Source organism: Canis lupus, chromosome 15, assembly GCF_048164855.1.
Source record: "Canis lupus baileyi chromosome 15, mCanLup2.hap1, whole genome shotgun sequence".
Classification (NCBI taxonomy): Eukaryota; Metazoa; Chordata; class Mammalia; order Carnivora; family Canidae; genus Canis; species Canis lupus.
In genome coordinates this window covers 35,544,663-35,560,264 of record NC_132852.1, presented here as the reverse complement: position 1 = coordinate 35,560,264, position 15,602 = coordinate 35,544,663, and the positions used below count along the sequence as shown (strand labels likewise).

Genomic DNA, 15,602 nt, shown 5'->3' with positions numbered 1-15,602 from the left:
TGAGTGGGAAAAATTAGAGAGGGAGACAAACTATGAGACTCCTAACTCTGGGAAACAAACAATGGGTTGTGGAAGGGGAGGTTGGTTGGGAGTTAGGGTAACTGGGTGATGGGCACTGAGGAGTGCACTTGATAGGATGAGCAGTGGGTGTTATACTATATGTTGGCAAATTCAAACTTCAATAAAAACAAATGTATAGGGATCCCTGGGTGGCGCAGCGGTTTGGCGCCTGCCTTTGGCCCAGGGCGCGATCCTGGAGACCCGGGATCGAATCCCACATCGGGCTCTCGGTGCATGGAGCCTGCTTCTCCCTCTGACTGTGTCTCTGCCTCTCTCTCTCTCTCTCTCTCTCTCTGTGTGACTATCATAAATAAATAAAAATTAAAAAAATTAAAAAAAAAAAACAAATGTATAAAATTTAAAATTAAAAAACAAATTTTTTCAAACAGATAAAGGTGGAAGAATTTGTCACCATCACTAGCATATTGTAATGAATATTAAAGAAAGTTATTCAAGGTGAGGGAAGTGATCTCATATGGAAGCACAGATTTCAAAGAAGAAATAAGATTATCTAATACTTGAAAAGTAAACATGTGGGTAAATGTAAAAGACTAAATTTTTTGAAAATGCTATTGACTTTTTCAGGTGAAAATAATAGCAATATATAGATGGAATTATAAAATATGTAGAATTAAATGTAGTAGCACCACAGGCAAGAAGAGGTAACAAAAATTATACTGTTGTATTTTGTTGTTTGTTAAGTAGGATAATACTAATTCAAGGTAGACTGTGATAAATTAAGCATGCATATTATTATCTCTGGATTAGCCACCAAAAATAGTAATAATGTTAAAAAGGGACAGTTAGAAGAGCTATACGTAAAGAAAAATAGATCAATGCTCAACTAACCTAAAAGAAAGAGGGGAGAAAAAATAACGAAGAAATGTGAGACATATAGAAAATACATAACAAAATAGTAGGCTTAAAACTAACAGTATCAGAAATTATATTAAATGTAAATGCTGTTGACACTTCAATTTAAAAACAGCCACCTGAATTTAAAAAGATACAAGACTCAACTATGTGCAGTTCACATCGGATACATTTTATTTTTTTAAGACTTTATGTATTGATTTGAGAGAAAGTGAGAGCCAGGGAGATCACAGAGGGAGAGGACGAGGGAGAATCACTGCTGAGCAGGAAGCCTAATGTGGGGCTGGATCCTAGGACCCTGAGGTCATGATTCTAGCTGAAGGCTGACACTTAACCAACTGAGCCACCCAGATACCCTTAAATACATCTTAAATATAAGGAAGGATACACTGAAAGTTAAAGAACGAAAAAAGATATCCCATGCAAAGAATAACTGTAAAAAAGCTGGCATGGCTATATTAATATCAGAAAAAAAGCAAATTGTAAAACTTAAAGTATAAATAGAGATAAAAAGAAGAATTATGTCATGATAAAAAGGCAATTCATCAGGAAAATATACCAGTCCTAAAGATTTATGCACTAAAATATGACTTTAAAATATGTGAAACACTATTAATATACCTAAAACAAATTATCAACAACAGTAGACAATTTTAACACATCTCTCTTAGGAAATAATAGAAAGAGAGTAAAAAATGTTATAGATTTCAAAAACACTGGTAACAAACTTGACAAGTTTGCAAAACACAAACAAAATACAATTGCAAATAACACATTTTTTAGTTCATATGGAGCATTCACCAAAATAGACCATAGGTGGACCATAAACAAAACAATAATTTCAAAGGTTTGAAATTGTTAATGTATATTCTCTGAACATGATTAATTAACATGATTGAAGAAATACGAAATGGTTAAGCCAAAAACATGCAAATATTTGGAAGTTAACACATTTCTAAGTAACCCATAATGCAGAGATCAAAGTGAAAATTAGAAAATGTTTTACCTGAAGAATAATAAAAATACAATATATCAAAATTAATAAAATGAAGCTAAACAAGTATATAGAACAAATTTATACTTTTAAAGGGATTAAAAAAGGTTTAAAATGAATGATCTATACTCTACTTCCAGAAGCTAGGAAAAGAGCAAATAAAAAAAAAATCAATTATTATCAATGATTAATAGATTATTGTTATGTTATCAAGACCGATTAGAAGAGAACAAGTATCACCATGATCAGTAATGAAAGAAGGGACATAACTATAGACACTAAAAAAGGTGTTTAAGAACAACTTTATGACAAAAGATTGACCACTAAATGAAATAAACTCCTTTAAGATTACAGTATTTGAAAAAAAAAAAAACTATTGCAAGAATAAATGAATAATCTGAATAGTCCTCTGTTAAAGAAATTGAATCCGGGCAGCCCGGGTGGCTCAGTGGTTTAGCACTGCCTTCAGCCCAGGGCGTGGTCCTGGAGTTCCGGGATCGAGTCCCACGTCAGGCTCACTGCATGGAGCCTGCTTCTGTCTCTGCCTCTCTCTCTCTCTCTCTCTCTCTCTCTGTCTCTCATGAATAAATAAATGAAATCTTAAAAAAAATAAATAAAAATAAAAATAAAAAATAAAGAAATTGAATCCATAATTAAAGATCTACTCACAAAGAAAACTCCAGCTTCATTAGTGAATTTTGCCAAATATTTAATTGGAAAACTAAACAATTTCATACAAACTTTTAGAAAATGGAAAATGAGAGAACCTTTTCCTAACTCAGTTTATCAACCTTGTCACCAAACTCTGATAGGAATTAAACTTTGCCCCCTAAGTTCCAAGCCCAAACTCTCTGGGTCCTCCAGTCTTCTGGGATTCACCCTGTGGATCACCTCACTAATGAACAAGGGAAAGGTGGCGGGTAAAACAAGATTCCTGGACAGTAACATGTAGTCCTCAAAATGAACACAGCTTCCTTCAGAAGCCTGGACTGCAGCTGTGGCAAAGGCGAGGTGGGGAAATATCTGGATTAACTGAGATCTCTATGCAGCCAGACAAGTCCAGTGAGAAGTACCAGGAAGAGGAACATGGACTACCATCCAGAGCTCTTCCTGAGAAAAAGCAGTTGATGCAAACTCCCAGCATCTGGGGCCGCAGGCAAGTAAGTGGGAATGAGTGGTGGGAGAGCTGTGAAAAAGAGCTCAGGGAGTCTGGGTGGGATGGAGATGCTTGAGTTGAAATGAGTATCTTCAGTTAAGGGCCCTGAAATGAGAGAACTGCAGCCTCAGGGGTAGAGGAAGAAAGAAAAACAGATGCACCTGCAAATAGTTCCACACTCCAGTTTATTGTTTCCTTCAACTGTGACCATGGGGAGGAAAGGTGGAATTTTCATTTCTCAATGAAACACTTCGTAATATCCATTGTCTTCTGAAGGAATTACTAATTACTATGGAAGAAGAAAAAGACATATATGATTAAGGTACTGACAGCAAATAAATTACATTCCACTGCAAAATATACAAACAACAGGGGGTACTGTCAAGCAAAAAATTCATATGTCAGAAAAAATAATTCTAGAAAGACGTTTTGCAATTTTGCTTGTGAAATTATTTGGCTGTGAGTAATGTTAATGCTAATGTTAATGCTAATTTTCTGAGATTTCTGGGGAAGAATCTTATTTAATCAGATATATTTGCAAATGAGAAAATCTTACGTTTTTCCACATATAATGAAATGTTTATGAATAAAATAGTCAAGTCTTTTGCAATTTTCTAGAAATCTAAATATATATTAATTTCATGTTTTCCATATGTTGGAGCCAATCTGGTTTTTCATGTTGCAAACAGTGTTTTATTTTTGGCAGTTGGAAACTCATAGGCCTTAAATATTGTGCCTAATGTATAAAATGGCCCTGATTTTGAATTTATTTTATGGACAAATTTACATATCTTATATTTTATTAGATTAAACTCTTCAATTCCATTCTATCCACAAGAGCAAGTTCCCAACAGATTTATGAGAACTTTACTAAACTGAAAAAAAGACTAAGTAAATAAATACTCATTAATAATAAGATTAGTAAAGATTAATATGTTGTTTCTGATGTAGTACTTTACTAACTCATCTACCCAATAAATACCTAGGAATTAATTGTAGATTATGAATTTCATTTCTATTTCAAACATACTTATTTTAAGAGACAGTTCCTAATGTACTTACCTACTATTATGTGTTTGGGTGCTTTCCTGTGATTTAGATCTAAATACATAAGGAAATAATACTTTTAGTGTGATAAGATACAATTCAATAAAGTTATTTTATATTTTTAATGGAAGTTTCTTCCTCTTTCCCTTCAAAAGAGTAGTAAGAAAGAAATATCTGCCAAATGTCTATGTTTATACTATTTATTACCAAAGTCAAACTCTTGGGACTCTTTTCTAATTTTCATATTTCTGGATTTATCTTTGATCCTCTAACCAAAAGAATTAGAGAAAAAAGATAAATCGAAGACCAATTAGGTGAGGCTTATTGACAGAGAAAATAATATAGATGGTAAGATTAGTGAGATAATTTAGTGACGAGTGATATAATTTTATCCTTTCCCATCCTTTCCTTACCTCTGCTGTTTTATATCTTCAGAACTTAAAACAGATTTTTCCTACTACTCTGACTATAAAATATACTTTTTAAATATACACTTGGCCCTTGAACAACTCAGGAGTTAAGGTTATTAACCCCCCCACAGTCAAAATCCACCTATAACACTTGGACTCCCCCGCTCCCCTTAATAGTATACTGTTGACTGGAAGCCTTACTGATAGCATGAATAGTCAACACATGCTTCATTTCATATTCTATATCTATTATGTACTGTATTCTTACAATTAAGTGTGTTTATGACCCGATCCCTTTGACAAACTCCTCCCAAGTGACTTGAATTTACTCAGTTTTTCCTGAAGTTGTGGATGCAAATATAATCTAAACAGAACACATTTCCCTTTATGTGTCTCATCATAAAGGATGTAAAAATGCTCTGCTTTTGAGTTAGTTTCACAAAATAATTCAGATATCTTGTCACATTAGATTTAACTAGTTTTTCCTATGTGTCAAAAAAGTAGGCAATCAATAAAAATTTAGCCAACTGAAGAAAAAACTGAGTTAATAAATACTCATTCTTAGAATGGAAAATATTAATAAATCGTTTTTAGGGGTCTATCAATTGTGGCTGCTCAAAAAATATTAAGCAATTATTTATTTGTTCATTCATATTTTTAAGACACACTTATTTATGAGAAATATTTCCTAAATTACTTACCTGCTGGTATATGTTTGAGCACTACTTTCTGACCTGGATCTAAACAAAAATAGACATAAACAATGTCTAACAGTTATATTAAAAAACTTGCCTACATTAAGAATTAAGATCAGGCCATTTTATAACAAAACTAACTTTTAACACTTGGGACATGCAAATAAGTAATATTCTTACTTACCCAACACCAAGTGCAACATACAATGCAAAATTTAAATTCTCCAGTGGGGAAAAGTATCAAGATAGCAGAGATGCATTTTTCTCCTTTATTACTTCTAAGTACAATATGTAAGTTTGACTATGAATGCCTAAATTTGTCAGTAGGCTCTAAGTTACATTTTTAAATTCATTGATATGTAAATTGCCACATTTTGCAAATTAAAACACATTTATTTACTTCTGGGCAATCTGAGTGAAGTGACAGAAAAACTTCCCATTTCTATTCTGTAAGTAAAGCTTTCCCTTTTTATTCCACAGAAAAGCTAGAGAAGATAGCACAAAAATTTAATACCCAATGGAGATTGACAGCCAGGAAGGCTTTTCTTTCTGTCAGTAAAAAATCAAGAAACTAGAAGTCCAGAGGGAAAACATGAGCAAAAGCTGAATGACTACAAGAGAATATGAATTACACCCTAAGAGAGATGGTTTTACTAACCCTATCTTGGAAGAAGTTGAAGGCACAGATATTTAGGTTTGAAAGTTAGAACAAACCCCAGGACTCATAGTCCTAAATGGGAATAATGAAAGTTATGGCCACTGGGAATGCAACAGGTAAGTCGTCTTAGCCATGTGGATTGGAAAAGATCACCCAGAGATGTAAAAGCTCAGGCCTGCACTATATGTATAGGCACAGGACCTCAATTTCTTAATTCTACTACACATGAATTTGAACCAGTAAGTATAGAAAATATTGAAACATTCATGCTCCAAGACAGGCAAGTCTTAAACATTCCCCTCTTCCTAATGTATGCCAACAACTCAAGGCATGCAGAATTCCCATGAGACCAATCATTGCTCCTGAGAATGGCATTGCTTACAAGTCTAAATTACAAACTACTGTGTGTTAAATGCCCATAGCCCCACATCATAGCACAACAGAACCAAAATCCACCCATTAAGATCAATGGACAATATAAAAAAACTTTAATAGAAATGTTTAGGATCTCCATAATGATCAGGATGGGAATAGGCAAGAAAAGGATAACTGTTAAGAGAATAAATGATTTGGAAACTAATATGAAGAAATCATTGCAAGAAAAAGAGGTAAAAAAGTATAGTATATAAACAGCCCAGTTAGGGAACATGGAAGCTGGGACGCCTAGGTGCCTCAGTGAGTGGTTGAGCATCTGCCTTCGGCCCAGGGCATAATCCTGAAGATCTGGTATCAGGTCCCCACATTGGGCTCCCTGTATGGAGCCTGCTTCTCTCTCTGCCTGTGTCTCTGCCTCTCTCTCTGTGTGTGTGTGTGTCTCATGAATAAATAAATAAAATCTTAAAAAAAAAAAAAAAGAAACATGGAAGCTAAAATGAGAAGACTCTCCCCAATATAGTCATCTTAGATGGAGAAAAGAAAAAGAATGGGGAAAGTCAATAACTGAAGAGATAAGGACTGGATTTTTTTTTCCAGAATTAATGACCTGAATGCTGTTTCTAAAGACTATTAAATCCAGACCAGTATCAATAAAAACAAATTATATCTGGACATATAATAAAATTCAGGACAACGAGGAAATCTTAGAAGACACTTAGAGAAAATGTACATTAATTGGAAAGGAATTAAGAAATAAATTAGACTAACAACTGAGATCTCATCAATGACAGTAAATGTCATCTTACAACAGAACACTTTAAAAGACTTGTGGAAAGTGGCTCTCAGCTAGAAGGGCATAACCATCTAAGTTATCTTTCAAAGATGAGTGTGAAAAAAAGACATATCCAGGCATTTAACACAAAATGCTTATCACTACAGACACTAATTGAAACTAAAAGGGTTGTACTTCAGGAAAAAGAAAATTGAAATTAAAATGAGAAAATAGGTTCAAGAATGAATGAAGAAACTAATTGATAAATATGTTGTTAAATCCTAGTAAATATTTAATTAATATAATAACAACAATGACTAGAGGAAGGGAAGTCATGTAGATAAAGAACTGAGAAATTAAGTCAAATGACAGGGCAGCCCGGGTGGCTCAGCGGTTTAGCGCCACCTTCAGTCCAGGGTGTGATCCTGGAGACCCCGGATCAAGTCCCATGTCTGGCTCCCTGCTTGGAGCTGGCTTCTCCCTCTGCCTGTGTCTCTGCCTCTCTATCTGTATCTCTCATGAATAAATAAATAAAATCTTTAAAAATAATAAAAGTCAAATGACAATATGTGAGGGATTAATAATTGGGTTTTGCTATTAAATGATCTAAATCCTTCTACTGTTTAGGGAAAGATGGAAACTATTAATTGAATTGAAATATTTAAAAATTAATTATGCTTAAGTGGCATTAATATAACCAAACTGAGAGCCACTCCTCTCTGCATTCCTTGACTTCAACCACCTTTCCCACTAACTTTTCACCAGATAAAAATCATTCCAGAAAATAAATGACCTGAACATTATAGTGTGGATGCTATGTTTGTAAAACACAGCAACAGAATCAAATGACATCATTATTAAAACTTAAGTGAATAATTATCCTAAAAATATTTCCCTAGTGCATATCAAGCCCAAAGGCTAGACCAGTGGATTAACATCCAAAATTATACTACTCCAACAGAAATGTACATTTTCCTATAATTCATGCTATCATCCCCTACTCAGTGTAGGTAAATAGTGGCCCCAGGAGAGATCAATTACATTAATAAGTTTTTAGGATATGAGAGAAGAAATGAGAGCAGTTATAACATTATAGATATATGGATGTGTATGTGTGTTTGTGTGTGTGTATGTGCTTTGTGTTTGTGAGTTTTTTTGTTTGTCTGTGGGCAAGGGGCAAGTAGGAGATTAAAAGCATTCATTCATTCATTCATTCATTCATTCAGCAAATATTTTTTGAGCACTTACCATAAGTTAAGAACTCTACTACATGCTGGCTATACAATGCTGAGCAAGATAATGGCTTTTATTTTCTAAGGTAACCTGGACATATAATAAGACATACGTCCAAGGTTAGGAAAAGTAACTGAGACTTGTGTTTGAGTACCATATGAGAACTCCTTGACACAGAGAAGACATATTATTATCATTATTATTATTAAATGAAAATCAATTTTTTAAGTTTGGTGATGGTAACTCATGACTTCAAATTGTCATTATAAAGAGAAGATCATAACAATAAAGAAGATAAGAAAAAGGCATTCTTATTGAAAAAGAAGCCCTCTTCTAGAATAAGACAAATTATACAACCATGTTCTACAGCCTAGAAAATTTACTCTATATATTTAGAAGTGTTTTAGACTAGCAATGGACTTCAAAGAACGTATAAGGAATAATACCAGCCTCCCTTAAGTCATAGAGGAGTGAAAACTCCTGAACATTTTATATCTGCAGACAGACTCTAAACCCAAAAATGATAGATGTGGGAATCTAAATACTTACAGTTTTATTATACAGAAATATTCACCTTTCAGGAAATGGACAGTAATCTAATTAAATTACTTTGTGATACTGAGAGGCTATGGAAGATACAGAATTATTGTTTTTTTTTTCTGATGTTTCTCCTCAGCAAAGTTTTCTTAAATGACCAGAGTAAGCATTCACTCAGTTGTTCATGAGCATACATATTGAATTTCTAGTTGTAAAGTCTCCAAATACAGAAGTAAACTTCCCCATTTATGAGTTAGCTCCATAATCATTTCACCAATTACTTATTCTTTTGTTTCCAAAAATTAAACTCCTAACATACATTAACAAACTGAAAGAAAGAAGACATTGATTTTTCTAGACAAATAGTCATTAGTTACTAAATTGGCAAATACTAATAGGTTATTTTTTGGTGTAGTACCATACCAATTATTACTGTTCGATTAATACATAGCAATTTATTGTTGATTGTCAATTTGTTCATCTTATTTCAAACATATACTTATTTTAAGAAATACATCCTAATTTACTTACCTGACTGTATCTGTTTGGCTGCTGCTTTCTGATCTGGATCTAAATGAGAAGGTAAGTAATGCTTCCAAGTTAATGCTAAAAAAAAATTGTCTCCATAACAAATGAATGTCAGACTATCTTGTGATCTGCATTAACTCTTTTATACCACTAATTACCAGTAATGAATAATTTTAAAAGATTACTGAATTAGGGCATACAGATAAATAATATACTAATTTACACATGTACCAAGTCCATAAAGAACATAAATTTCAAATCTCTAATAAGGAAAGGGGCAAGAAAAAGGATTAATTTTTCTCCTTATTACTTGTCTGTGAATATATGTTTGATTTTGAATGCCTAATTCTGGCCTCAGGTTCCAATCTAATGCTTTACCCACAGAAAAATTATCATAGGTCATGATTTAAAACCCTCACTGACTTCTGGACAATCGGGCAGACTGGGCTGACAGGGTAGTTTTCCGCCTTCCATCCCACACAAAGAAATAGTAAAAGCAAAACAAAACAAAACAAAATACTAACCAAAATTTAAGAGAAGAAATGGAAATTTCCAATGATAGTTTTAAAAAGAAAGGAAATTGAAAGCATGAGAGATAAATTAGAAGTAAGTTAATCAGAGAAGGACAAACATTATATGGTTTCATTCATATGGGGAATATAAGAAATAGTGAAAGGGATTAAAGGGGAAAGGAGAGAAAATGAGTGGGAAATATCAGAGAGGGAGACAAAACATGAGAGACTCCTAACTCTGGAAAATGAACAAGGGGTAGTAGAAGGGGAGGTAGGTGAGGGACTGGGTGACTGGGTGACGGGCACTGAGGGGGGGCACTTGATGGGATGAGCACTGGGTGTTATACTATATGTTGGCAAATTGAACTCTAATAAAAAATATACCAAAAAATGAGAAAAAAAAAAGAAAGCTGAATGACTCCAGAACTATGTGAATTAATCATCCACGTTAACCTATAAGGAGTTGAGACCTCCTGGAAAGCTAGAACTGACTTCCTTCTCTAAACCTGGAAGCCAAAAAAGGCGGATAGTAAAGCTTTTACCATTAATCATTGGGATGCAGCAGGGAAATTACTTCAGATGTATAGACAGAAAAGGATATCCTAGAGACAAAGAAACCCTAAGTGCTTAAAATGGCTTAGCAATATGGATGGAATAAATATCACATAGAGAAACAGGAACCTCAAGCCTTACCAAATTTAGGTTAGGATACCAGTCCATGCTTCCCATGATTTCTAGATCTCCAGGTGTAACAAGTGTAATTATGACTTAGGAGGGTAACACATGAAATAATCTCCAGAAGGAAGATTCTACAAAGCAGGATACACAGAAATCTCATGAGATAATCACTGTTGCTTAAGGTGGCCTTGCAATCAAAGAAAAAAGCCACTAAGAGTTCATGTCCATAGCTGAAGAAAAGTAAAGATTTCACTTACAAAAACAAAACAAACAAAAAAAATCCAAAATTGAAGAAAGTTTCGTGTCTTTTCACTGAAAGAAAATAATGAGTCTGGTTCATGAGTTAAGAAAAAAATCTCACGGGGATCCCTGGGTGGCTCAGCGGTTTAGCGCCTGCCTTTGGCCCAGGGCGCGATCCTGGAGTCCCGGAATCGAGTCTTGAGTTGGGCTCCTGGTGTGGAACCTGCTTCTCCCTCTGCATCTCTGCCTCTCTCTCTCATAAATAAATAAATAAATAAATAAATAAATAAATAAATCTTAAAAAAAAGAAAAAATCTCTACCAGAATATATTTTAATGAAATAATAACTCTAGGGATAAGAAAAAAATATAGAGGTTTGTTAGGCAGAATTCTAGAGATCGCTTCTTAAGATCTCCATTCCTTGGTTATTCAAGCACTCTTCTAAGTACTTAAAAGGTTTTACAAGTGCAACTACAGCTGCAAATCAATTGACCTTAAAATACAAAGATTTGTCCAACCCAATCAGATGAGCCCATCAAAAGTAGAATATTCTGATGCTGTCAGAAAAGGAATTAAGAGAGAGTCAAAGCCTAATAAATGCACTTTTTTTCCTTGAAAATGAAGGGAGGTACATGAAAAACAATGCAGGCAGGTTCTGTGGGTAGGAAGGAGCCCCTACCAGACAGCCAGTAAGGAAATAGGTAGCTCAGACCCATTGTTCCAAGAAATTAGATTCTGCTTACAACCTGAATGAGCTAGGAACATAGCCTGGCCTTCAGGCCTTCTGGTCAGCCTGTGACAACCCAGTCAAATCTACCCGATTTCTGTTTTTCTTCCTTCCTTCCTTCCTTCCTTCCTTCCTTCCTTCCTTCCTTCCTTCCTTCCTTCCTTCCTTCCTTTCTATTTTATCTATTTATTTAGAGAGAGAAAGGGAGAGCTTCCGCTTCCTCATGAATGCATATGCAAGAGTAGGTAGGGATAGAGAAAGAGAGAAAAAAAATCTCAAGGAGACTCCCTGCTGAGTGCAGAGCCTAACTCAGAGGTAAATCTCATGACCCTGAGATCATGATTTGAGCCAAAATCAAGAGTTGGATGTTTAACTGACTAAGCCACTCATGCACCCAATCCACCTCGATTTCTAATTTACAGACCTTTGACAGAATAAATGAATATTGTTTTAAGTCATTACATGTGTGGTAATATGTTATACAGCCATAGAAATACAAAGCCTACTACAGATTTTTAATTATTTTTCATTTAATTTAATAATCTTATTAATTATTCAGAAATAAATGAATAAACACACTAACAGAAAATTTATCATCATCATCAGTAAATGCCAAATTACACTGACATATCTTCAAATAGCTGAGGTAAAATTAACTCCCAATTTGAAGTCCACAGTACATAGACTCACATTCAAGAGTGAAAATAAAATAAAGAAAATTTCAGGTGGATAAGACAACAGTTTACTACACAGAGATTCATTGATGGAAATTCTAAGAGATCAACTTCCCCAAAAAGGAGACTGAACAGTGAACAAATAAAATGGCAAATATGTAGTGAAATCCTAGTATATTTTGACTAAATACAATAATGACAATGATAAGGATGACTTGTTTGCAGCAGGTTAAAATTCAGAAGTAACTAAATACCAAATAATAATAATAGACAAGAGTAAAGAAAAGATTATAGGGTTAAATAGGCTAAGATCAGTAGGTTGTTAGAAGACTGTAAGTGTTCGTTATATCTAAAATTCAAAAATTAACATTTAATTTTAATTAATAAATAATAATATAAGAATTCAATCATTTAAAAAATCACTAAAGTAATATAATTAGAACATATAATGACCAAATTAATAGAAAGAAGAGATAATGAAAGTACAATTGATATAACAGACAAGAAAATAGAAAAATAAAATATTGGCAAAGTATGGTGAAAAGAAAAAAAACTAAATGGTAGAATTCGGTCTAAATATATCAGCAAACATAAGTGTATAAACATATTAATTCAACTATTGAAAAACTCTTGAGATTATGTATTTTTAAAGTCCATTTGTTTAGTCCAGGTTGTTTTTAAAGAAACCAACTAATTAAAGGTTGAAACTAAAAGAACAGAAATGTTATATCATGTAAATCTAATAAATAGAACGTTCATAGAGCAGTTATAAAACAGTAAGGACTAAATTTATGGTTAAGAAACACTAGTGGGGACAAAATACTAACTAACAGCACAGTTAGGTCAATATAACTAGTTCTTCCCAATCCATAATTATTATAGATTTTTCTTCCCAATCCATAATTATTATAGATGTATGTGCCTCAGCCTTGTCACATACAATCTATGAAATGTCAGGTATTTGCTTGTTTATTTACCCAAACAATACATGAATATAACCCAAGTTGGGTCATTTCTAGGCACTACATAGCCTTTTTCTCTACTAATTATATACAACTTATCTCTTATTAGAGTTAGCTATTTTGGTCCTTGTTTCCTCAGAGTAGACTTCTAATAAACATTTATTAAATGAATAAAAGACTAATTTACTAGAAACTAAATCACTATATATTAGTAGCCTGGTTTTCAGTACATTAACAATTGCATCTGTTCAAGTGATATCCAAAAAGTGTGAATTAATTCATTCTTAACTTACAATATAAGTGTTTTTAAGATACCTTCTAATTTACTCACCTGCTAGCAAATGTGTGAGTGCTGCCTTCTGAGCTGGATATAATTAAAAAAAAAAAAAAAAAAAAAAAAAGGAAAATAGTGCCTCATGTTAGTCCTAAGAAAGTCTTGTTCAATTGCATCAATAAAAGTCAGGGCATTTTATAAGCATTATTACCTTTTTTACAAGGCTAGTTACCAATAAAGAAAATAATGTTTTCTTTAAAATAAACAAAGATGGAAATAAATAATATTCTTATTTACCCATTTATCTCATCCACAGAGTGCATATTTCAAATTCCACAGACATCAAAAAGGCACAGATTTACTTTTTTCCTTATCACTTCTGAACATAGAATACAAATTTGACCCTCAGTGCCTGATTCTGATCTTCATGCCCCAACTTTTAACTTTCATTTGTTGATTACATTTTGTGAATTTCAAAAACCCATACTGGCTTCAAGGCAATCTCGTAGAGTGAGTAGGCAGGGAAATTTCCCCTTTCTATTCCTCATAACACAGAGGAGTGCTGAAAACAATAATACTAACATTGAATATGTAACTGAGTTTAACAATAAGACTTCTGGTGCTAATTAAAATGAATAAACTAAGAGTTGAAATGTTAAAAAAAGCAGCTAAAATTGAATCACTGCAAGGGCATTTAAGCCAGTAATAACACCTTTCAGGCTAGAGATTTAATAGCTTCTCTTTAGAAGGAGTTAAAGTTCCAGGCCTTTGCATGTAGGGAAACTGTTATTTCCTTAATTAAACCTGAGAGCCATGAAGAGCCATACCACCCATGAAACACAGATAATTAAAATTCTGACCAATGACCTTTGGAATGCAGCAGAGAAATGAGGATATGTAGATGGGAAAAATAATGCATAACTGGGAGAAATAGGAATCCCAATCTTCCACAAAGTGTAATATTTTTTGCTTAACAAAAGAAGCATAAATGAAACAATCCACATGTATTTATCTTCAACACAAAACGTGCAGAATTCTCATAGGAAAATCATAAACATTGAAGACAAAAGAGTCTACGATTACAAACTGCTAAGAGTTAATGTGAACAGCCACAGCAAAACAATTAATTCACATACCAAAAAGCACAAATGATTTTTAAAAGTTTATATAAGAATATTTTAAATATCCATAGAGTTTTTTACAAGAACAAAATCCATAAACCTAAAACAGAAACAGTGATGGCAGAACTGGAGAAATGAAAGAGAACTCTAACACAATGTGAGATGTACATAATTATGAATGTGGTTACAAATCATAAAGGCGTATTTCCAATTCTGACCATAATAATGGAGTAACATACTCAGTTTACCCTCCTGCTTAATACAACTGAAAATCCAGACAAAATATGAAACAGTGGTTTTCAGACGTTGAATAGTAGGCAGCACAGGACAGTGATATCTGACAGAAAAGAATAAAAATGGTGAGACCTATGATTGACCCTTCTTACTGCCTGGGTGGGAGTTTCCACGTCATCACACAGCCAGAGGCATGCAAGCAAAACCCAGAAATCTCCCTGAGTTGAACTAATAGAACTTGGGGTCTGGGGAAGGCAAGGCAGTTAGAATTCACAGAGAAAAATGCAGGATAGGGAAAGAACTCCACGAAGAGAACTCCTGAGATCTGAGAAGGGTCCCTGTTGAGTCTTCTGCAAAGTGCTGTTCGCTGAACACAAGTGAGGAAGCTATTTAAGCCAGTGAAAAATTATTTGAAATTGAACATATTTTGTGCTCACATAGGGACATGATATTTTAAAATATCATCTTATGGAGAATTGGGTAGATTTACTCAAAAGAGGACTGGCCTCTGTAGTGTTGACTATTCTGATCCAACTTAACAAAAAATTAAAAACAATCATGTTATAAAACAAACAATCAGAAACAGTACTCTGCCACAGAGTTACAGAATTTGAATTACAGTTCAATGTCAGAAAGCCAATTCAGAAACACAATTATAAAGCTACTGGTGGCTCTGGAAAAAGCATAAAGGATTCAAGAGACTTCATGACTGCAGAATTCAGATCTAATCAGGCTGAAATTAAAAATCAATTAAATAAATGCAATCCAAAATGGAGGTCCTAAAGATGAGGGTTAACGAGGTAGAAGAAAGAGTGAGTGACATAGAAGACAAGTTGATGGCA

The 15,602-nt window shown here is 33.7% G+C and overlaps 1 protein-coding gene across 11 annotated transcripts in view; it reads right to left on the bottom strand.

Moving 5' to 3' along the window:
• Positions 1 to 3,251: 3,251 nt before the first annotated feature.
• Positions 3,252 to 15,602, bottom strand: part of ADAM32 (ADAM metallopeptidase domain 32) — a 188,978-nt gene continuing 176,627 nt past the window's right edge. For 4 of the 11 annotated variants that reach the window (XR_012007696.1, XM_072776544.1, XM_072776539.1 and 1 more), the window contains 5 exons: positions 13,463 to 13,495; positions 9,342 to 9,380; positions 5,242 to 5,280; positions 4,146 to 4,184; positions 3,252 to 3,372 (listed from right to left, as the gene is read on the bottom strand). Coding sequence is in view for 8 of the 11 variants with exons in the window: in XM_072776544.1 (XP_072632645.1) it covers positions 3,281 to 3,372; positions 4,146 to 4,184; positions 5,242 to 5,280; positions 9,342 to 9,380; positions 13,463 to 13,495 (242 nt within the window). In the remaining 3 variants the exon portion in view is untranslated. Of the gene's footprint in view, positions 3,373 to 4,145; positions 4,185 to 5,241; positions 5,281 to 9,341; positions 9,417 to 13,462; positions 13,496 to 15,602 lie in introns of those variants that run through there. The other 7 variants (XM_072776543.1, XM_072776537.1, XM_072776538.1 and 4 more) reach the window with 3 other exon arrangements.